We start from the raw sequence: 23,820 nt of genomic DNA on the forward strand, positions 1-23,820 counted from the left end.
TCTTTATAAAACAGTCCAGTTGCAGCCTTTCTCCATGCCAGCTCCACAGCCATGGATCCACCAGGGCTCCCCCAGGCAAACATCAGAGTTCCTGGAGCCACAGCACAAGGATCCTTCCCATTCACTTCCAAGGACTGGGTGGGGTCAGGACTGTTGCTGTAGGGGCTCTCAGATCCCCTAATTTGGAAACTGCTGGCTCAGAGCACAGGAAAGGGAGCTCTGAAAGTCATTCTTCTCAACTCACACCTTGATTTGATTTAGAGTGAGATATATTAGCAAGATAATTATATAGAGAAAAATAGATATTATGTGGGAAAGGACTTTGGTGTTATATGGGACAGAGCTCAGCAGAGCAGGGAGCAAACATCCACTGAGGACTTTGTGTTTGTTGTTGTTACGATGGGTTATTGCCCTGGGGGACCTGAAGAGCCCAGCTGAGCTCAGGACCCCACCAAGCTGGGCATCCAAACACCCAGGAGGGGACAGCCTCCAGCCCAAAGCCCCAGGAGAGGTCTCACTGCAGCCTTCCCCTTTTGTAAAAAAGGAGCCACAGGGACTTTTTACAAGGGCAGATAGTGATGGACAAGGGGGAACTGTCTGAAACTAAAAAAGGAGAGATTTAGATGAGATGTTAGAATGAAATTTGTTACTCAGAGTGTGACAAGACACTGGCACAGGTTGCTCAAGGAAGCTGTGGATGCCCCATTCCTGGAAATGTCCACGGCCAGGCTGGATGGGGCTTGGAGCAACATGGTCCATGTGTCCTTGCCCATGGCAGGGAGTTGGAACTCCCTGATCCATGATCTTTAATGTCCCTTTCAGCCCAAACCTTTGTGATTCTATGATTCAAAGCCTTTTACAGTTAGTTAGAGGGAAGAGAAAGAAAACATGTGAAGAAGGATGCACAGAGATTTAATGAGGTGCCCAAGGTCATGTGAGAAAACTCTGCTTACAGACCAAACATATTTTACCCTGTTACTTTACTCCTCCTACCGGAAATCTTATCACTGCTTGTGGGAGGAAGGGAGGTACTTTGAAAGACCCACCCTTCATTTAGTTAATTGTTTTCATTACCAAAAAAACCTGTGTAATTAACACATTTCAACATGCCAAAAAATCTCTTCCACGTTGCAAATTTATCTCCTGGATTTACAACACCACAATGATTAGTGAAATAAGAGAGAAAAAATGTCATAAAATATGGAGAAATGTGTCAGGAAAACATGGAATGAGAAGGAAAAAAAGATATAAATAAACACACCCTGCCTGATTCCACTTTGACTGCACAATTGGGTTCAACTGGGGTCCCAATTATGGTGCCAAGCTGGGTGCTGCTGGAACAGAATGGTTCTTCCTGTGCCATATAATGGTGATTGTAGTATCTGGACTTTTTATCATAGGGCAGATCCTGGGTTTCCAAGATAAGGATGAGAATAGGCCATCCTTCCCAGAGACATCTCCTGTCAGTCCTTGGATTTCCACATCTCTGCAGTTGCCTTGTAAGGCTGAAATGCCAGTTTATCCCTGGGGCTGCAGGCAGGAAAGGAGCAGCAGCCACACACCACATCACAAGTCTTCACACCGAGCATTAGGGCTTGGACACCTGAGTGACCTGAACAATTTGGGGAGGAAACAAGGCAGGCAGGGCTGCTGAGACCAGCACAGCCCACCCCACAATTGGGCAATGTGACCATTCCTGACACGGCAGATTCCTCCTGGCTGTCCCAGAGGTGACAGCATCACTCAGTGTGTGTGTCACAGGAGGAATGAAGGACCTGCTCTCATTGCTCCTGTGGCAGTTCCAGTTGTGGGTTTCTCTGGGTCTGGATTGAAGGCACTTGAGACAGTGGTTCATGTTTGGACTCAGCTGTTCATTATTTCTTATCAGTAAAACAGTCTCACTATTGGGAGTTCAGCAGCTTTTCATTAGAAGGCACAAAATGGCCAACAATCTCTTGTTCCAAGGTCTTTTAGGATTAAACTATCCCATGAAGAGCTGACACCTGGATTACTTCCCTTTTAACCCAATAACTGATCCCACAGAGCTGCAATGGGGACTTTTCTGCCCAATTACAAAATGCCACCCAAACCCATGGAGAAGAAGGAAGAAGAAGCATGAAGAAGAAACCCAGAACAACACCCTGTGCCCTCCATCTTGCTTCCATCCTAAAAATCCCAAAACCTCAATTTCTCACCAAGTGACACACCTACACTGCTCTCTATAATCTATTTCATACTTTTGTGGATTCCAGTCTATCTTGAAGTCTGGGAAACTTTCTCCATGGATGAGGGTCAAAGTCAGTGCTGCCCTGGGGGTCAGGGCACCCCAGAGCAGACAGGGAAATATTCCCTGTTCCCTGGGTTTCCATAAGCTCCAAACCCTCCCTCCATACCACATAATGGTCCTGGTTCTCCCCAGGCACCTCTGAGAAAGCAAACTTTACTCACAGATCTGTGACTCTGGGGATCTCAGCACCTTCTTTGACTCCTGCCATATGGTTTTGCAGTCCTCCTGGAGCTTATAGAACCGCTCCTTTCTCCAGGAGCTTGACTTCACTTTCAGCAGCTGGCTGCCTTTCAGGAGGAACTTCAGGTCCTTGTCATCTTTGAGGCCTGTGGAGAAACAGAAGTGGGAATGTTTTAAGATTCAGCTCAAGAAAAGATGCTCAAAGAGCTTTCCCTTCCACAAGGGCAGCCAGGTTTGGGGAGGAGAGCAGAGAGACCCAGAAATCCTCCACGCCACTTCATGATCACAAAAAGGCTGAAGCCTTCTCAGATTGAGTCTGAATACTTTGTGTTGTCATTCTCAGGTGTTTTACAAAGGTAAAATACTTCCAGCAAATACTGTTAGGATGCAAAGAACTACAACAAAACCAACAACAGAGAAGTGAAAGCAGAGAAAGGAAAATTGCATAACTTTTAACTGGAATGCTGTCAGGAACTTTCAAGTGATTTCAAATCTCTTCTGCAACAAAATTTCCTTTGTGGAAGCAGGAATACACAAAGATATCTCTCATCCTCCTCTGGCAAGCAGTGCCTTCCTATCCATGTGGGAATTCTGCAGATCAGATGAAGCTTAGGAGAAAGAAGTTTGGTGACAGGCAGCAACAGATCACTAAGACAGCAGTAAGGAGCAGCCAGGATCTCCTCATTGCTCAACCATCCAAAGGGTCTTTGTCTTTCTTACACTACGAGGCCAATGCAATGTCAAGTAATAACAACAAAACCTTCTGTTTGTGGGAACTTCAGATTTAATAACTTAGCCTAGATTTAGGGAGGCACTTAAGACATCTAGAAAGGAAACAGGCACCTCCTGAGACTCTGAAAACAGATTTGGCATTCTACATGGTTTTGAGTGTCCCAGCAGTGCATGACTTCCACATACCTAAATACCTTGGAGAATCTGTCCCTCAAACCAACCATTAACTACAGATCTGAAGCACACAGACTGAGAAGGGAGAGAGCATGAAACACAAGAAGCACATCCTGGGCTTTCTGTAACAGGCACCTTGCAGCTCTGTGGCACTGCATGAAAGGCTGGCTCAGGGCTGGCGAAGCAGCATTTCACTCTGCAGAGCTGACCATGCACATCCCAACTCAGAGGAAACTTTTCTTACCTTACCTTGACAGTGCAGGGAGCCACTTGGCCACCTGCAGCCACCTGACACTCAACTCCAGGGACATTCCTCAGTGTTATACAAACATCATGTGGAGTCTCACAAATAACATTTTTTCACTGCAGTGTCCCCTGTGACGTTGGGCTGGTTCTTCCCTGGGAGACACAGCTGCTTTGAATCACTGGCTTTTAAACAAGGCAAGACAAGAAATGACCAGGCATCACTTCAGGTCTGCTTGAAAAACAAAACTCTGAGATCCAAGTGGCCAAATTCCCAGTCTCCTGACATTCCACACAGGAAACTGAAGTGCCAGGTGCTGCAAAGCACTGGTGTGGGTCATGGTGGCAGCAGCAAAACCAGCACTGTGAGTTTGTAACTGGGATACACTGGCCTAAAGAGAGCAGTTTAGGCTGCCAAAGCCTGAGATTTACATCAGAGATAAATATTAGGGGTGTCAGTGTCTACTTTGTGAGCAGCTCACACCATTTATTGGTTTTGCAGAGCTCAAGGAGTATGCCCAGAGCTGAGCCAGGCTGAAACATGAAGAGTTGAAAGCATCAGAGTAGAAGCTGGAGATCTTGCAAAGGTGCCTTTGGCCTCTCTCTTTCCTCAAAGTTAAAATAGGCATCTCATTAAATGTCTTCCCTGCTACAGCACTGCTTGGCTCCCCAGCTCATGAGTGGTCTGGAGGTTTCTAGGAGGGGAATTTTAATGACTCCCCCACAGAAAACCTCAGAAAAAATTAATGGAGAGAAGGAAAAAATCAGAATCCTGCAAAGCACAGAAGGGTGACAAGGTGAGGACAGCTATGGGACCTGGGACAGCATTCCCAAGGGGTGATGAGAGGCCAGATCATCCAGAAGGACACACATCACAACAGCTTCACAGGTTCTTGGTCTCCTGAGCTGACTTCTGCTCTAAGGCAAATGTCCTCCAAGTGCACAGACTGCAGCCTCACTAACATCCCTGGAGCTCCTCTCAAGGTTCCTGGAGAGGAAACCAACTTTTCCCTTCTCCTTATTCACCCACATTTCTATCCATGCTCCCAGCTTGATTCTTTCTTTTTCTTCAGATTCCAACCACTCTCAGTCATTACAGGACTAGGAGGAGGACAAGTCATCCTGGGGTGGCATGACAAGAAGAGCAGGAAACCCACCAAATCCTTTGGATGCTGATGTTTGTAAGTGTGGAATGAGAAAACCATTTAACCAGGGCATGTTTTGTTCCACAGACCCTGTGTGCAGCATCTGTAACGTGTCCTGCTACCAGGACATCCCAAAGAGCTGCACCAATGTAATAAAAACAAATCTGGATGGGCACAGGTGGTGGCCAAGGGCAGATTCCTCTCCTCCAGGCTTGAACCACAGAGTTCAGACACAAGCTGGAGCCCTGTTCAGCAGCACAGCCCAGTCAGCGTAATAGCATGGTCAAAACTCCCCTTCTTCTTCCCCAGTGCTTCAGGCTCTGCCTCCTATGCCCAAGCAAGCACTGGCACAGAGTCTTTCCCTGGGTGAGTCACTTCTGTGTTCCTACCTGCTTTTTGTTGGGCCATAGTGCAGAATAAGACACTCCGATCTGCTGATACCACAAACACACCCTGATGTGTCAGTGGGACATTACTCTCAGCTGGTTATTTGAACTGCTTTCCAGTAAAATAAACTCCACCTTTTCCCAGCAGAAACCTGAAGATTTCTTCCTAACAACCCCATGGAGAATCATGGAATGGTTTGGGTTGGAAAGAAGCTTACAGGTCATCCCATCCCACCCCCTGCCATGGACAGGGAGACTTCCACTAGACCAGACTGCTCAAAGCCTGAAGCTGAGGAGATTTGTGGTCCAGAGCTCCATCTCACAGCAATGAAAATCAGACTCATACATATTGTACACACGCATCATGTAAAAGTTAAAAAGCACTGTGCAGCAGGACAAGGATATTGACTCTGAACTATATAACAACACTTAGCATGAGAAGCACAATCTCTGCACTGAAATAGACATGCAAATCCTGCCTGAAGCATGTGGCAAGACTGTGTCTTGCTTAGCATCCTCTGTAAAATACCAAATACACACTTAGCATGCAAAATTCCAGAGTGCCTTTCAAGGGTCAGGACCCCCCTACTTGCAAAATATCAATCACACACTTTCTGAACAGAATATATTCAGCACACAGTGATGTTCAGAGCGAAAATCATGTTTGGCCAAGGTAGGAGTGCCTTGAGCACACACAGCACCACAATAACCATCGTGTTGATACACTGCACTAGGAAGCTTCAGCCACTGAGATATCAGAAATGTTAACCTTTGGCTTATGTAGCTCAGGTTTACAGCAAGCAGCAAGCCCAATAAAACAATAGCTGTCATGGTAGGAGCCAGGCTTTGAGCTCACTGAGGAGCTCCTTAGGATGGCAGTGTTAATCTGTATTGTTGCACTGTTCTCCCAAATCTGCTGATCTGATAGAAATTAATTACAGTCGCTATAAAACAAGTCTCCTCCTGCCTGCTCTCCCCCTCCCAGCTGCTTACAGACCAGGTTTAACTCAGGTTTGCTGGTTTAAAAGGGCAGAAAGCCCTTCTTGTAAAATCTAAGGAACTCGGGTGAGTAAATGGCTATTTCCCACTTCCATCCACCCTGTGTGTCCCACTTGCATCCACTTGGGCTGTGCCTCCAGAGAGCAGGAACCAGCAATGAGTTCATAGCCAGGCACACAAGTTATGAAACTCCCCGGGTTTCCTCTTTCATCGGCAGCCTCTGCGTGCTTCCCTGGGCTCTTACAGCAACAGGCAGCACCACCGAGCAGGGCTAAAACCGGGCAGGAGAACGGCACTGTCCTCCCCGAACACCCTCAATCAGAGGCAGTGCAGAAACCCAGCAAGAGATTTGGGAACGGAGCCTTTGCCCACGTCCTTTGATGCCACCAACGAAGCTGTTCACACATCTGGCGTGTGATTACAAGCAAACGAAAACAAAGGCAACCTTGGGAATTTAAAAATAACGCTGGATTTAGGGCGGAGCACTGCCTCTGCGCAGGGAGAAGAGAAGGGAAGCGGCTGCCGGGTGTGCCCACGCTGTCCCTGTCCCTGTCCCTTACCCAGCCTGATGCCATTCAGCGCGGCCACTCTGCGGCTCTGCTCCAGCAGGATGTTCTCCTGGGACGCGCTGCGCTTGGGCTGCCTGCGGATGCACTGCATGATCCAGCCGGGGGCTCGGCGGCCGTCGGGAGGGCTGGGGGGCCGTGCCACCCCTGCAAGGGTCCCTGCTCATCCAGGAGCTCCGGCGGTGTCACACGGGGCTCCGAGGAGCGGCCAGCGGGACAGCGGCAGCGCAGCCAGGCAGGGGAGGGCAGAGTCCGGCTGGGGGTGGGACCGCGGCGAGTCTCTCCTCCTGCTTCACACGCTGGATGCAAACTCAAGCCGAGGAGCCTGCCGGCAGCTGCCCAGGTATCGGGAACAAGTTTTCCACCAGTGGGATTTTACGCATCTTTTCCAGAGGCTGGAGGAGTCGCGGATATTGTTTGTGGCTCCTAATCAGTGCCTTGGGCTTGTCAGCGTGTCCTGCCCGCAGCGAGCCTGGCTCCACCTTTCTCTTCTGAGCGCAGCTGCTCCCGCTGCCCGGCACTGAACACGGTGCCCAAAACACCTCCTAGCCAGGGCAGATGGGACCCAACGATGCTCGGAAACTGAGTTTTAATCCTCTTCCTTTTCCACCCACAGAAGAGTGTTTTCCTAAGAGTGCGGAGAGTGCCTTCTCTGCCACCGATTTCCTGTGTGACTTGGGTGAGTCACTGACCCCACATTTCTGCATAGCTTTGGGTTTATTATTGCAATTCAGATTTACCCTGCACTCTGGTATAGGAATAAGCCTCCTCAGGGATTTAACAAATCACTGATTACACAGAATCACGGAATAATTCAGACTGGAATGAACCTCTGGGGCTCTCTTGTTCAATCATCCATTCAAACTAAAGAGTCACCTTCAAAGGTAGATCTGGTTGCTTGCAACCTTGTCCAGGTGAGTTTGGATATCTCTAGGGACTGAGACTCCAAAACCAATTCAAATATTCATACAAGAGCTCAGATGTTCTCAGAAGAATTTGTATGTTATGATCAGTATGAATTTCCTTTGCTGAAACTCACAGCCATTCCCCATTGTCCTGGCAATGGCTGGGACTAAAATCCATCTCTTCCCTAGCCATGACCTTTTCTGAAGGGAAAACCAGCAGCTATACACACACACCTTGTCACAGGATGGTTTTTTTTTTTTTTTTTTTTTTTTTTTTTTTTTTTTTTTGTTACTGTCTTTGCAAGCTGCTGCTGTTAAGAGTGAAGGTACTGCAGGGACACGAGTCAAACAGGGGTGAATGTCCCTTGCTGCAGAATCAGCACATACCCAATAAACCTGACATCAAATCACACATCAATCACTGTTTTAGCCACTGCTTTTGACATAAATGAAGGCTCTCCATCACCAGCCCCTCATCATAGTCAATACAGGCTTTATAAACATTATCTCTGTTTCTGGTGTCTGTCAATCCAGACATCTTCCCCTTCTTTCTCAGCAGATTGAAGGAAGCCCTGCCAGCCCTCACAGGCAAGCACAGAGCACTGGGTTGTTTGACCAGCACAAGGACAGGGTCAGAGCCATTAATCACTGCCATACACCACAGGTGAGAGACTCTCTGGGGACAAGACACAGCCATTGCATGGCCTTGAACAGCAGTACACCTAATAACTCTTTATTTACACCCAGCCATTGCAGATCACAGACAGCAAAGGAGAATAAAGACAATTCCTGGATGGGACATTGCTGAACATGTTAGCCACATTGTCAGTGGGTGTTTGGGAAACACCTCCAGCCTTTCTGGGCCCTCTGCACAGACAAGGGGCTGGATGTCAGAGCTGTAATCTCCAGAGCACTCCCCTGGGAGCTGGGAGCTTTGTTTTTGCCCTGGCAAGGAGGTGAGCACCATGATGTAATGGCTAGATGATATTTTTTAGCTATCAGTCTCTGAGCACTTCTCATATTTCACATTGTGCACTTTGGAGAGGACTGATCTAATTAAAGGAGTGGGGAAGTCTCCTGTAATTGCCTTAGCAAAACAATTTGCTTCTATGCACCAGCTCTCCTGTCCAGCAGCAACCAGCATCCCACAGGGATTGATCTGGGAACACACAGAGCCCCTGTACTTCACTTTCTCATTAATTCCTAATTGCAGTGCCAGTGACAGCTCTGCTCAAAGCTTTCCATGCCCTTGGAGAGCATTTTACTGTACTTAAGCCCTGAAGTTTGCTCACACACTAAGCACAGGGTCAGCATGCAATGAGTTTAGATACCTCTCCAAAACAGCAATGAGCAAGTTTTGCTGTTGTGAGGGCTTCAGAGATGTAAAGCAGTTCAAATCAGTTTGTTTTTAAAATGAAGATGAGATTATCGGGACAGAAATTCCCTGCTTTGGGAAATGACCGAGCTGGATTTATTGTGGTCTTGAGGTCATTTAAAGACAATGTCACAACTCACAGAAGAAGCCTGATGGGCAAGGATGACATGGGTATTGATGTGACACCATGCTGCTGTCACACTCCTGCATGGGAGGAAGTGATTCCTGTAAATGGCTCATGGAAAAATTCTTCAAGCCTTGTTCACTGCAGGCAACTGCACCTCAGTGGGTCGTGCAATTTTACCCATGTGACCAATCCCAATTAAATAAATGGCCCTGGTCACATGAGCGAAGTTATCCACGTCCCCATGCCCAGGATTTGCTGTGCTCATCACCCTATTGATTCCTGCTGGATTACTCACAGAGCAAATGGAAATCAGTGGGAATGAGGATGGCAGAACGTGGTCCCAAAGTTAGCAAAATGCTTGAGTGATGTGAATATCCAGGAAAGTGAATATCCAGGAAACAGGCACTTGCAGATGGAGTGGCTGCAGTGTCTGGTAGGAAATGGGCTATGTGAGAACACTACAATCCACAGGCTGCTCTTCAGATGATTTTCCAAAATTAATTAATCTCCATCACTTCCTTTCACACAAGAGCTAAGGAAGCACTATTACCACTTCACACTGGGAGAAGCAGGTTGGCTTTTGAGTTCTTTATTAGGGCTGCACTTGCTCTCTCACCACCATCATATTTAGGTAACACCAAAAGTGATGCAACCCTAATTCTGATCACACTCTATTTAGAGTACATTGACAAAAATGACATGACAAAACTCAGCTGCTCCTTTGCCCAGACTTGTGATAATTTAGGAGCAGAATAAAAATACCTGTGCTGGTGATTGATTCCACTTCCCCATCACATCATGCACATGATGCAAATTAGAACTAGTAATGCCTATGGGAACTACATATCAAATAATAAATGTCATGTTCAGGGGGGATTTTCTCCCTGAAGAGGCCAAAGGTTGTGTCTTGCCCTGTATTTGTTACCAAGAGGGAAAAAAAACAGGTCTATTTTACATCATGCCGTTCTTCTTACTAAAGAATGTGACAGAAAGGTGCCTTCCACATCTGCAGGGTCCCACCTACCTGTCCTTCCCTCTGGAGTGCATTCCTCATTTCATCCATGCCCTGCCATATTCTACCTGCAGAAACCTTTTTCCTCCTTCTCCTCCAGGACACCACTCACTGCTCTCAGCTTATCTCCCCAGTGACCCCTCACATCCTCTGAGAACCAAGCCTTGCTGTTGGCACAGCTTCTCACCTCCAGCAAAAAATGCCTGTGGATCCTCTACACCAGCACTTTCCCTCTTTCTCCCTGTGGGGAAATGGGGATCAGGGAGTGGGTGCTGAGTTCCAGATGCATCCCTGGCCAAGGATGCTGCTGCTGGTTCCCACTGGGTGCCTCTGCAGAGCATGTGGTATGTACCAAGTTCCACCTTGTGGTCACACTGAGAACGGGATTCTCCAGCAGCAAACCTCACACTGGCTTTTCTGGCCCTCTCCCTTTGAGTGCTGAGAGGTCCTGCTGAGCTGGGACAGAAACCATATACATGAAACCTTAAAAATTCATATAGAAGGAGTTCTCCCAAGTCTCATTGTCCTCCAGATCGCTGCCTAAACCCTCCTCCTGCCTGCACACTGGCCAGGAGCTGGGGGATGGGATCAGCACTGCCCAGCATTTCTCAGCCCCACTTTGTATCCTTTGGCTGTCTCATTTGTCTTCAGTCTCTGGCAGGAGAATGGTCCCTCCTCCAGCTCTGACAAGTCCATGCAGCCCATCTTCCCCAAAACGGGGTTCCCAGTTCAGAAACAAACCAACTTCATGAGGCGAGAGAAAGAGTATTAATGTGGTTATACCCACAGTGCCCACTGGGAAGGGCTGCAAGCCCATCACCCAGACCATGCCATCTGTCAGCTTGCTGTGGATCAAAACCAGGCTGGGGAATGTGCTGGAAATTAAACAGTGCAGAGCCCTGGCCCTGCTTGGTAAACGAGCCAGGCTGCCTGCTCAGACATTTCACAGACAGACAAATCATGACCTTTATTTGTGAAAACCTTCATACATCTTCCTGCCAGTCCTGCTCCCTCCCAGGGAGCTTGGATCAGTGCAGGGAACAGGCTGTGGCCCATCAAAAGCTGCTGCCCATAGCTCTTGATGAAATCCAGGTAAAACAAAACACCCAGCTAAAACTGGAAACCCAAAACCAGACTGAAGGTTTGGTTTGCTGCTTCCACTGGTCCCTCCATCACAGTGCACAGGGAGATTTGGCTGCAAAGAAAGTGTAAAAAAAATACTGGCTTGCAATAAATTACAGCTTTTCCAGTAGCTGGTGTGGAAATAAAGTAATTGAAAAGAAGGATATCAACTTGATGGATAGGACCAGGATCAGCAGCCAGAAGCACTCGAGCAGCTCAGCTGCCCAACTCCCAGGTCATGTTTCTGGGAACATGCAGATGAAGATGTTCTCTTCATAAACCCAAAGTCAGTTGTAGGTGGATCCCAGCCTCAGTTTTTATAGGCCACTTAAAAGCTTTCCTCCACATTTTCTTCAAGAGCTGAAATTTCTTTCATAGACAAAACACAGGTCATTCTCAACATTCTGCAGCAGGGCAAAATTTGTGCAATAATTAAATTGCACAACTGAATTATGCAAAACTAGGGAATTTTTTTCCCCTAAAGGATTTATCTGGAATTTCTGGAACTCTAGCCAAAACCAGCCACTGAGACTTGTGTGGGCTTTAAAAGGTACCATGGTACAGGGCTTTAAAAGGCACCATGTGAGGGAAAGCCTGAGGTGTGAGAATTTCCCCACACACAGTGTTTAGGCTGGCTCATTTAAGGTGTGGAAGTATTTCAGTTTAGAAGAAACTGTGTCAAAATCTTCTCCGCCTGCACAAAGAAAAAAAGAAACTTCTGTGTCTGACCAAGGTCTGCAGCCTTCTGGTCTGGCGGCTTGGCTGAGTGAGGACTGAGCCCTTCCACCCATGGGAAGGACCTAGAGACACATGGCTGAGGGTCAGTCTGCAGGATTTCATGATCTACAGAAGACAGGATACAATCCTCCTGCCTAGATCCCTATAAACCTAAAATTTCTTAGGGATACTGGTGCTGACCCAGCTGAATCCCACCCTGCGTAATCACCAAGTGTTTTTCTGCAGCTTTCCTTCCAAAATATCTTTTTTAATTGATGTCCCTGTACAGGGAACTCTACTTTGTTCCCAAATTATTGATAACTTTGGCTCCCAGTGCCTATCCAGGCAGCTAAGTTTCCATTCCTACACAAACCATCTCTTCCCCACACACCTTTTGCTTTTCCCTGTAGCTGGCTGAATCCTTTCATCTCTGCTACCTGCAGCACTTTTCCCAGTGACTTCATTTCCCTTTCTTTCTTTCCTTCTTTCCCCATTAAAATCTATTTTTCCTCAAGCATCTTCTGGCCCTGTCTTAGCTACTTTTGGCCCTGATGGAGCTTTACACACTGGCAGCAATCTCAGAACCAACTGTGGGCTTTAGTTTTACTAAAATACATTGCTCAGATGGAAAATTCAGCAGCTTTTGTGTCAAAATAAAAATGATCCAGAGTGAATTTTATTTGTCCTGTCTGAGAAAGGGACGTGTTGACTGTTCAATGTAATGGGATGTGTCAGTATCCCAAATTCCCCTGGACTATGGGGAACTGTGGCTCACAAAACTCCCACGTGGTGGATCAAGCACAACCTGCATCAAAGGTGTGTGCTGGGAGCATTTTGTTGCTAGGAAAGGAGATGAAAGTCACCAAGTGCTCCAGAGCAGATCCCAGTTGATCCCAATCTGTGTTACCTCCTAGCTTGAAGTGCAGAAGGAACCTCCTCAGTGCTCACAAGGGCAGGTGGAGATGATTCATTTGGAAATTTCAATATAGATGTTAATCCTGAGGACTTTCTGGCAGAGCAAACAAGGAAATGGTCTTGTAGGATTTTACAAGCTGATTCTCCCCTTGGACTGTGGCAGAGAGCATTCCTCTCACAATGTACATAGTGTCTTGGGTGAAAAGTCAGTGTGTAAGAATAAGTCATAGTACAAATTAGCTATTCTACAATCTACGAGCACAAGGGCTCCCAGTTCAGAAACAAGCCAACTTCATGAGGCAAGAGAAAGAGTATTAATAGCCCACATTAATTCTGACATGGTAAATACAGCTGTTGTTTTATGTGGGTTTTTTTTTTGGAGGGGGGCTGGGGGGAAGAGAGAACCTGAAAGAAAGAAGCTGAGTTTCAACACAGAGCCAGGGCCAAAGCATATCCACAACTCACAGTATCAGAGGTTTCTGACAAACTACATAGCAAAGTCTGAGCCTGCTAAGAAGTCCACATGTGAACAACCCCTCTTATCTAAGAAGTCTGGCATTTGCAGTGACCCTGGCATTTGTGTGTGTGTTATACGTCAAGGAATTTCAGTAAATACTTTTTAAAATTCTTGCCTCATTCAACATTTGTGTATTTTTCTGCTTCAGACAAAATAATAGATTACCAGCCACTGAATTCTTCTTGGTTCCTAAACCCAGAGGACTAAATAATATTCACTGAAAAATAGCCCACAGGCCAAAATGGGAAATGTTTTAACAGTTCCAGATGTGTTTCTTAGCTTTCTTTTCCCAGTGGCTGTGTAATGAATGAGATACCTACAAAAAGTATAACATTAACCTCTGGTTCACCCTCCTGTCAGATTTCTACCATCTGGGAAAATCAGAGTGAAGATTTCATCAGCCTGGGGGAATCTTTTCACATTTCTGCTGGTAACACTAAAATGATTATGTTCATGGGTAATCACTTATTGCTCTATTAGTTTATTTTTGTTTATAGCTTATCTGTATTAAGAAAGCACCCATCTCATGAAATAAAAGAAATACTGGAGGCTTTTCCCATTTCTTGGGGATCAAAATATTCCATTTCAACCTGTAGCTGTCACAGCCCTGAGCTGTTTCTGCTCCTCAGAGTACGTTAAATACAATGAGGTGGTAACAAAGGAATACATAAAGTTACGTGAGGGAATAAGGGGGGGATATTTTATTACCCTATCAGACAAACCTCCCAGGCTTGCCACCGACAGAACCTTCCTAAATCTCACTTGCTGCAAGGGCAGAGAGAACTTCTTTTTTTAGAAACATTACTTATTTTGTACTTAATAATAATTTTGTAATAATGCTTTTTAGAAAACATACTTATTTTGTACTTATTTTGTACTTTTGTACTCGGGGACAGCCCCAGAGCCCAGGTGTTCATCCGGGCTCTGCCGGCTCCACCAGAGCCCACAGAGTTTATCCAGCAGAGCACCCATCCCGCTCTCAGTTTCCCATAAAGGGGAGGAGATCTGGATCCGCTTTTCTGAACTTGCAGATGCTTCCCCAGCCAAGACACCAGAGATTACCAGAGAAAAAAAATCCGTCCTCTCTCTGCAACAGCGCTGAAATGCCCCATTACATCCAAACGAGAGAATGGGGAAGTGGAGAAGGGAGGAGAAGAGAGGAGGGAAAATAAAGCTCTAGGACAAGATAAGAGAGCTGAAAGACAAGAAGACTTGCCCAGACTTACTGTTGCAGGCGAGGAATGTGCCATTGGATGCCATGGCTGCAGCAGCAGCAGCAGCAGCAGCAGCAGCAGCAGCAGCGGGGCTCCGGCAGCAGCCGTGCCCAGAATCAGCGCTGCTGCGCGGCCAGAGCCGCCCGGCTCTCTCCGCTCCTGGCTGCAGCGATGCCCGCCAGGGGAGGCAGCTCCCTCGGCAGGGGCAGCTCCGTGCCCTGGGCTGGAATTGCGTCCCGGCTGCGCCTCCTCATTTATCGCAGCCGCAGCCGCTGCCTGCCCCGCGCCCCGAGCGCGGCCGAGCGCCGCTCCGGCTCTGGCTCCTCCCTGCTCGGATTTGGCGTCTTCGCCGCTGGCCCGGCCTCCTCCTGCCCCTGGAGCTTCGCAGCGATGCTTCTTTTCCTGTGGCTGCCGCATTTTTCTGCTCTGAGTCCGTCCTCGGTGGTCCGCAAATCAAGGAAAGGGTCTTAGACAGATGCCACAGGTCAGAGTTTAGGGTTAATGAGCTTTTAGGTAATAATTATTGTCATAATTCTTTAAACAAGTTTAAAAAAAAAAAAAAACAAAAAAAACGCAGTCAGAACTTGCCAGTGTAGAAATAGAAACTGTAACCACAAACGCTCACAAAGGCATGAGCTTAGGGCAGAAAAAAAAGTTGAGCTTTGCATTTGAGACAGAGAGACAGAAAAAACTGCACTGTCCTGAGGCTTTTAGTGAGTGGAATTGATTTCTTCCACTCGGTTCCCTCCTCCTGGATTAGGTATCTTTGAAGGGTAGAAAGATGGTGATGGCAAACAGGGAGAGGAAAAGGAAAGGAAGCCAGTGTGGGAAAATAAAGTTTCCCTGTACTTGAATGTTTTTAGTAATTGGTCTGCTATTGTTTATGCATGTTTCTGGTTATTTAGGTTATCCTGATGCAAACACTTGATGGAGTTATTGGCAGATTCAAAGCCCTCTCTCCTCAGCAGCTGCACTGACAGAACAGAGAAGTCTCTTCCTGATGGTGACAGATCTAGAAAACATGTGTTGAAAATTACTTTGGGACAGTTTGTCCCTCCCTGCCAGGAACTGGGCTGCTCCTCTGAGAGACCAGACCTTGCTCTCAGAGAGTTTTACAGTCCACAAATACAAGGCTGCTGCCACCACCCAAGGAAAACAGCCCTAATATAGCAAAACTCCTCATGCCAGGACAAAACTAACAAAGCCAAACAAGTGGAGCAATAAAAGAGCAGAGATTTCACCCCATGACTCCTCCCAAGTCCACTCTTCTACCTCACAGTCACCAGCTTGGCATGGGGAGGGCTCAGCTCCTGCTAGACACATTCCAAAGGACCCAGGAAGGAACATTCCTGTTTCAAACCCACAGACATTGATTGAGATGGGCAAACTGGGAGCTGCTGGCAGGCAGGACCAGAAGATTCCTGGTACAGCCCTAAAAGCTTCAAGGTAGAGGGATTTTGGGAGGATACTTCACAGCCTGTCACCCTTTCAGCTGATGGGGAACAGTTCTGGAGGGAGTGTACAGGAAGGCTGCTGGAGGAGCCAGCCAGACTGGAAACTCCAGTAAAGCAGAGGTGGTGAGGACATGATGGTTTTCACAAGAGAGGAAAAGGAGAGAAGGGCAGTTTGAAAGTGGTGACACAAAATGGCAGTGTAGTAACTCCTTCCCTGTTCTCGGTGTCACACCCCATTGTGCCCTCACACTGCCTGGCACAAGTCCTCACTTAGAGATGGACTGGTCAGTGTCCCTGTGCCCTCTGTGGCCAAGGGGGCAGGGTAAGAGAGCTCCATCACTCCCAGAAATGACCTGGACCATCTGTGGGTAGAACCTCTTCACAGCAGTGTGGGGTACAATGGCACCATCACTGTGCTGTGAACACAGCCATCATTACCTCAGGCTGGACAGGGTTTCACCAAGAAAACACAGCTGAGCTTCCCTGCCATCATCCCTCGAGACTTGAAGATCATCCCCTGCATTTACCCCTTCATGAGAGCCCACTGTATCTCTGCCTTCTTGCCATGCTGCCTTTTCCATGGTCACAGCTGAAGCAGAAGCTGGAACCATAGGATCACTCACTAAGGGTGGAAAAAACCTCCCAAGATTATCAAGTTAACCATTAACCCAGTACCACCATGTTCACCACTAAACCATATCCCCAAGTGCCACATCCAAATGGTGCCTGTCAGGAGGTCTCACAAAACCTTGCTGTACTTTTCACTTTTTGCAAATCCATTTACTCTCCCTGCTTCTGTGCACATCCAGAAGCATCACCTCTTAGGCTGCTGGGAGCACCTGGGGACCTTTCTGCCACCCTAAACTAAATCATCACCATTTTAAAATCCTTGATGGACTTGACCTGTGTGTGTGCTCAGAGCAAGCCAGGCAGTAACAGACAGTCTTGCACTTCTTGCATTCATCAGAAAGTCCAGCAGTCCCCATCAGAGTGCTGATATGCTGCAGCAAACATCCAGAACTGGAGATCCCACAGCACAGCTCTCATCACAGCTTTGTTTCAGAAGGCTGCAGTCCTTTCAGTTGTATTTCTGCATGTGCTTGAATTCTCTTTCCTTTGCATTGCTGTAAACAATATACATCCACAATAACAATGAAAGCAATGGGATGTGAGCTTCTGTGAGCTGCAGAAATCCTACTAATAAAAAATATTCTAAGAATAATACAGCAATTTGAGAATGTCATGTGAATATGCCTTTTTTTCTTGTCCACACCATCACCACTGTGCTCACAGAGAAGCAAAGTCAAGGCTTTTCTAGGCCTGGAGATGGGCTGGGTGTTGGCACTGCCTTCCCAAAGCAAAGCTACCACCTTTGCAGCTTTGCTTTTGTGAAAAGTACAAGGTCAGAGCTGTGATGTTTCACTGAGGGTCAAGGCCTAAAGCCAGGACACATCCTGACTATCCCCTTTGCTCTCCAGCCACAGAGGTGAGGCTGGAAGGAGTTAAATGTCAGGCAGGCTGGGTGAGGAGCCTCTGTTACACACCCTCCAACAGAGATGTCCATATGCAAAGGTGCCAAGATCATCAGCTGAACTGGAACTCTGCAAAGTCAAGGAGCTCTCCCATTTCTCTCACTCCTACACCCCTTTGCATTCTCTGTTTTGCACACACAGCCCAGCCCAGGCACCAAAGAGCAGTCACAGAGCTCCAAGGCAAAAACGTTCGCAGGGTTCAATTCCACAGTGAACCACAAATCACAGCAGAACTAAAGCAAAGCAGTTTACCTGTCTCCACTCTGAAAGCATGACTCAAGTGTTGACTTAATTGCACACAGTGGAAGGAGCAGCTTTTCATCTCAGAGGAATGCTACACCGCCCCAACACCGAGTGTTTCCAATGGAGAAGATGCCTCCTGGCTCCCTCTGCCCTTCAGAATCTCACACACACCCTCCTCACCCCACTGAAATGTTCCCAACCACCTCTCCAAAGGATAACAGCAAAGGTCTTTGTTTGCTTTGCAGAAAGGATTCAGGATTCCTGCCATGGTTACACAGTGTAAGAAGCATTTGGGGGTTATATGGCCAGCAGGGAACTTTGGCAGCCACGTGGAGCTGTTTTTGTCAGCAGAAGAACTACAAAAACCAACACAAAAGAAAATGTCATATTAAATAGAGTTCATGTCAATGCAGAAGTAGGACAGGAATTCTCAAACACGTTATTTATGGTCTGGCTGTTCACTGAAATGGGGGTTTTAATGTCTTCTCCCAGTCTGTTTACTGGTTTAGATGGAGTGTGCTACTATCCTCAGATCATCAGGTCTCTCTAAATCTTACTCTCATATAAATAGATTAACAGAATCACAGAGTAGTTTGGGTTGGAAGAGACCTTAAAGCTCATCTTTTTCCAGCCTCTGGTCATGGGCAGGGACACTTTCCACTAGGCTGAGTAAGTAAGTCTATAGTGGATAGACAGCAAAACATCAAATTGTCAATTGACTTTTACATTTTGGGAACTGCCAGAACTCTCACCAAGGAGCCTGAACACCCCTGTGGGAGGCAGCTCCAGTGCCCTGGTGACTCACCTGCCACAAAGGCAATCATTACTCTTTGGTTATCAGTGCTGTCTTTCATTAGGTGGACACGGCTCTTGCTGCTAACACTTCCCTGCCCATGCAAGACCTGGGATTCCTAGGACTGATCCCGCCCCTGAGTCTGCTCCACCCAATATTCACCTATCTGTAAATTTTCCCAGCACTCCCCGGTTTGCAGCAGCTGCAGGTCCCTCACTTGCAAGGAACACATAGAACTGTGGGGAAGAGCAGCCTCACGGATCTGCAGGAGGTGGTGGAGATCAGCACCTTTGGAAATCGGGTTCCCTTAGGAGATAAACTGAAAAAAGCTCATGAATGGGATTTATGACTGTAAGAACAGTGAGATTATTGGGTTTATGGACAAGTCACCGGACAGATTAATTCACTGTAGTTTATAAACTAAGCTGGAGTGGAATTAACAGCAGTATCATGCAGCTCAGGGGATGGGAAGGGCAGGCAGATGTCTTGTTTATCACCATGGACTGCTGTGCCAAAGTACCTTCAGAGTAAATGATATTGATGTATACATCTGCATTTAAACCATTTATTGCTGCAGTTATTCCCATTTAGGAGAGCTCTACATGGCCACAGGAAAAGGAAGCAACAGATGCTGGGATGTGCAAAGCTAAACCTGCTGCTGGCAGAATCCTGTACGAGTCCCATTAAAATTAATGAGGTATTTCTGCTTGAGCAGAAGATAAATTTGACTTGCTAAGCCAGAAATACACCTACCTGACTTGCTGTATCTCAAGTATCTTGAAGGGTTTTCCCTCCACTTAGACTAAGTAATCAAGAGCAGTTCTAACCACCAAATAAAGCAATAAAACAATCAAAGGAGTCATTTATTACTGTATGGTCACAATTAAAGAGAGAGTTGCCAGTTCAACAAATCTCACATTGATTTCAGGTTAAAAAATTATAGGAAAATAGAATTAAAAGCAAGATTATGTATAAAATTTACAAATTAAAGCCCTAGGTTCCTCTGCTTATTCCAAGGAGTTCTTATAACTCTTGGAATTTCAATAGAAAGGAGACAGTTAACTAATTTTACATCAGCTTGATGGTGCTTGGTATTTGCACATCTCACCAATTTTGTCTTCAGACTAATTTTGTGCTGAAAGTTTTATTTCACATTTGTTTATCTCATTTCTCCCACTACAGAACAGATTTTATGAGTCTCTGAGAGTAATTGTTATGCATTTCCATGCTTTAACAAATGTAGGTTTAAGTAGACCCTCTTATGTTAAATTCCCTGACTTTAAATATTTTGATTCTGGGAGAACGAAAATGTCTTTGCCAGAGAGTTGTACAGAAAAGTACATTTAGTCTAAAACACTTATAGGAAGAGTTTTTGGGGGAAGGGGACCCTAGAGACTTCTTTTAAAGCTCTGAAAAGCTCATCTATTAACAGTGAATGAGAAGCTCAAAGCAAACATGGTGCATTCACTTCATCAGCCTCTCAGTTCAGCGCATCAGTAAACACCACGGATCAGCCCCACAATGCTATCATTTATAACTGTGAGAATGAGCTTGTGAATCTGACCATTAACATGAAGTTATTGTTGCATGAATGAGAAACAATAACCTAATTGGGGAAACTAATGATGTACTAGACTTGCTGCAATGAAAACATGACATGGAGTGATTATCTCTTGTTTGGAAAGAACAGCAGGAGATTGGTCCCAGCGTCCTGCCACTTTTATCCATTAATGGCTGATTCTGATATTTGACAGGATGAGAGGAAATGGCCTCAGGTTCCTCCAGGGGAGGTTCAGATTAGATATTGGGAAAAACCCCTTCACTTAAAGGGTGGTCAGGCACTGGAGCAGACTCCCCAGGGAAGCTGTGGAATCAGCATTCCTGGAAGTGCTCAAAAGCCATGTGGATGTGGCAGCAGGGGGCAGGGACAGGGGTTAGTGGTAGATACAAGAATCTTGGAAGCTTTTCCACCCTTAGCGATTCGTTGATTCTCTAAACCCAGATTACAGCTGAGCACAGACCCCAAGCTTCACAGCCACTGATATCCAGCTCAGCAAACTGATTTGTAACCTTTAAAGATCACAGTCCTTAGGCCAAACATCTGCTGTCAGGAATGTTTGACATGTATCTCTTCTTTCTTGTACCATTGCCTCTTTCCAGCCCACAGCACTGGGGTATACAGGTTAAGTATAGGGGAGGGTTGATGATTAATGTCATAATGGCTCCTTTTAATATGCTTCATCTGTCAGATTAATTCCCTGCAACTGGGATAATCACAATAATTAGATGCAATTGTTCAGATCATTACCTAATTGCAGCTTTTTTCCCTGTAACCGGTTCATGTGACTTTTAAATGTGCAGAAAAGATGGAATGTCTGAATTACACCTATATTGTAGAAAATTCTATGAGATATAAGAATGCCCCACAAGTTTAAACTGCACATGAGGATCTTGTGATTGCAGAGCGTGCAACATGGGTAATCAGGGATGTTACAAGTAATGCACTTTTATTTCTGATTCTAAAGAGTTAAAACTATGCATGACATAAAAACACAGTGACATCAGACTTCCCTCCACCTCCATCTGAATAAGTCATACAGAATCAGAAAATGTTCCTGAACTCCTAACATTTCCAGAGCAGATGCTTATGCAGAAGGTATGCAAGGAATTCCTGTGTCTCCCTGGTCCTAATTGACAGCCAGCATTTTTGGTGTTAATTTATAATCAGCCATTCTCTTTGAACAGCCAAACATGAGATGAAGAGAACAGCACAAACTGAAACTTCATCCAAAAAAACCACCAAGCCAGACTAGATGGCAATTTATTACTAGATTAATTTTTAGATTAAGAGATTTCCTAAATTAATAAAAGGATGGACTTGTAAAATCTCATCAAGTGTATTCAAAAAGAGTATTCATCACCTCTGATTTAGCTTCTTATTGGATCTAGTTTCATTTCATAAGATGAAGGTTAGGAGCACAGTTCAATAAACTGTCACTGAAGAGAGAGGAGCCTTTGAAAGGGATGAATCAGACCAAATTAAGATGCTGAAGTATCTCAAAATAGAGTGAATACCCTTCAGAGAGGTGATTTAAGTCTGAGATCACACTCTATATCTCTTACAAAGAGAATAATGAATCTTTGCTTTAAGTGCAAAGTAGAACTCAAGTTTATGTATAAAAGTACAACTGCCACTTCCAAAATCACACATTTATACACCTGCTAGAGTGAAATGCAGCCTCATTCTTCTGGCTGGTGGTGTTGTTTGGGTTTTGGAAAAGAAAACACCGAGGGGATATCAGAATATAGAAAGAACCACACAAGTTGCCCACTGAGGAAGTATGTTATTGGCTTTTGGTGCCTCCTCATCAGTTTTGCAAGCCCGGTGCAGCCAAAGCAGAAAGGTTGAATGACTCATTTCCTTCCTGCTCCTGTTGTCAGGCACCTCAACCATCGAAGCCTTCCCACAGACACGTCCCCCCTCTGGCCAGAGGAGCCCTGGTTTGTGCAACTGCACGCGGACATGCCTTGGGAACAATTCCCGGAAAGTCACACTCGGAGCTGCCCCACTGCTGGGAGCATTGCTGTGGGATCCCAGCTCCGAGCCCTTGGGATGCACAACAACCAGAGGATACAACCCTGGAACTACCGTCTGGGCTTTGCCTTTGAGTTTGTGGCACCTCAGGCACCTCCCTAAGCTCCTCAGGGCTTCCCTCATCCATCTAGTCTGAATTATGCTCTTACCTACCCTTGTGCCCACCATGTGATACTTGAACTGGGAAAACTTCACTCCCCTTGCTGTCTCTGGCCACTTGCTTGGTGGAGCAGAAGGGGAGAATCCCCATCAGACATCTATTTTTCTACAGAAATAGCAGAATTTCTGTAGAAATAGTTTCTGTGGTATTTTCTGAGTCCCCCATCTTTGGGAGAAATGATGAATCTGACTCCGTGGTCTTAGAAGGCTAATTTATTATTTTATGATGAGATATGATATGATATTATGGAATACTATACTAAACTATACTAAAGAATAGAGAAAGGATACAGACAGAAAGCTGAAAGATAATAATGAAAAACTCGTGACTCCTTCCAGAGTCCTGACACAGCCTGACCGTGATTGCTCATTAAGTTAAAATAATTCACGTGAAACCAATCAAACAACCACCTGTTGGATAAACAATCTCCAAACCACATTCCAAAGCAGCAAAACACTGGAGAAGCAAATGAGATAATACGGTTTTCCTTTTTCTCTGAGGCTTCTCAGCTTCCCAGGAGAAGAATCCTGGCAAGGGGATTTTTCAGAAAATATGACAGTGACAGCGGACAGACTCCTGCTTTTTATCAGTGTTAGCTCTCCTTTGGATGAAAGGTAAAAAGAGCTGCCTTGCCAAAGCATAAGACAACCCAACAAACCAGCTTTGGCTGCTTAATGAACAGTTTCACTTTAAAGTGTTGAAAGCCTGTGGAGTTTCAGCACACAACCATGCCAGGAGGACATGATGGGACATGCTCTCTTCAACTCCAATCAGGATGAAGACCTGATGCATTTCATTCCAAGATGCCAGCTGCAGTTCGGGTTAAAATGAGCTTTTGAAGGGTTTTTCACACTTTCTAATGCATCAAGGATAATTCTGTGCTGCTGGAGGGATGCAGGAGTTTGTATTTTTAAGGCCAAGGGCTATAAAAAAAGAATTTGCCCATTCCATTGAATACAAAAAAAAAAATGGAGGAGCCCCCAAATGCAAAAATTTCTTCTTGTATTAGGTAACTGGCTCTTTCCAGGTCAAAATCAACACTGTAGTGAATTTCATGTGAAAGTGTAAAACTTTAGGTCATACTTTGATTTTAATCAGTTGCTGACAGTTTCTGAGTGCTCCTGGAGGGGAGAAAAGTGCTGCTCCTTGAACTTAACAACTGTAAAAACAACATTTGGCTGTGTAAACACTGAAGTCTCCATGTCATTTCAAGTGCTGCAGGTTGTCCCAGCTGGCCACTGGTTTTTATTCCTCAAGGCTGCCAGTCCCTACAGAGCCTGGATCAATGTATGGATCCTGCCTACCCTAGTACATGTATCATGTATCCTTGGGCATTTTACATGGGGGCAACTGTAGACAGCACTGTCCTAAGAGCAAAACCTTCCCCTTGGGAGACCTTTCCTTACTCAGACCTCTAAGGGAACTCT

At 45.9% G+C, this 23,820-nt stretch overlaps 1 protein-coding gene across 2 annotated transcripts in view; it reads right to left on the bottom strand.

Annotated features, from left to right (window-relative positions):
• PLCD1 (phospholipase C delta 1) overlaps window positions 1-14,923 on the bottom strand; it is a 58,895-nt gene extending 43,972 nt beyond the window's left edge. Inside the window, exons 1-2 of one of the 2 annotated variants that reach the window (XM_030943873.1) lie at window positions 14,629-14,923; window positions 2,449-2,613 (exon numbers count right to left, since the gene is read on the bottom strand). In XM_030943873.1, coding sequence (XP_030799733.1) covers window positions 2,449-2,613; window positions 14,629-14,662 — 199 coding nt within the window. In that variant the 5' untranslated portion in view covers window positions 14,663-14,923. Of the gene's footprint in view, window positions 1-2,448; window positions 2,614-6,706; window positions 6,922-14,628 lie in introns of those variants that run through there. The other variant, XM_030943872.1, reaches the window with a different exon arrangement.
• Between the last annotated feature and the right edge of the window lie 8,897 nt (window positions 14,924-23,820).

Source organism: Camarhynchus parvulus, chromosome 2 (genome assembly GCF_901933205.1).
Source record: "Camarhynchus parvulus chromosome 2, STF_HiC, whole genome shotgun sequence".
NCBI lineage: Eukaryota > Metazoa > Chordata > Aves > Passeriformes > Thraupidae > Camarhynchus > Camarhynchus parvulus.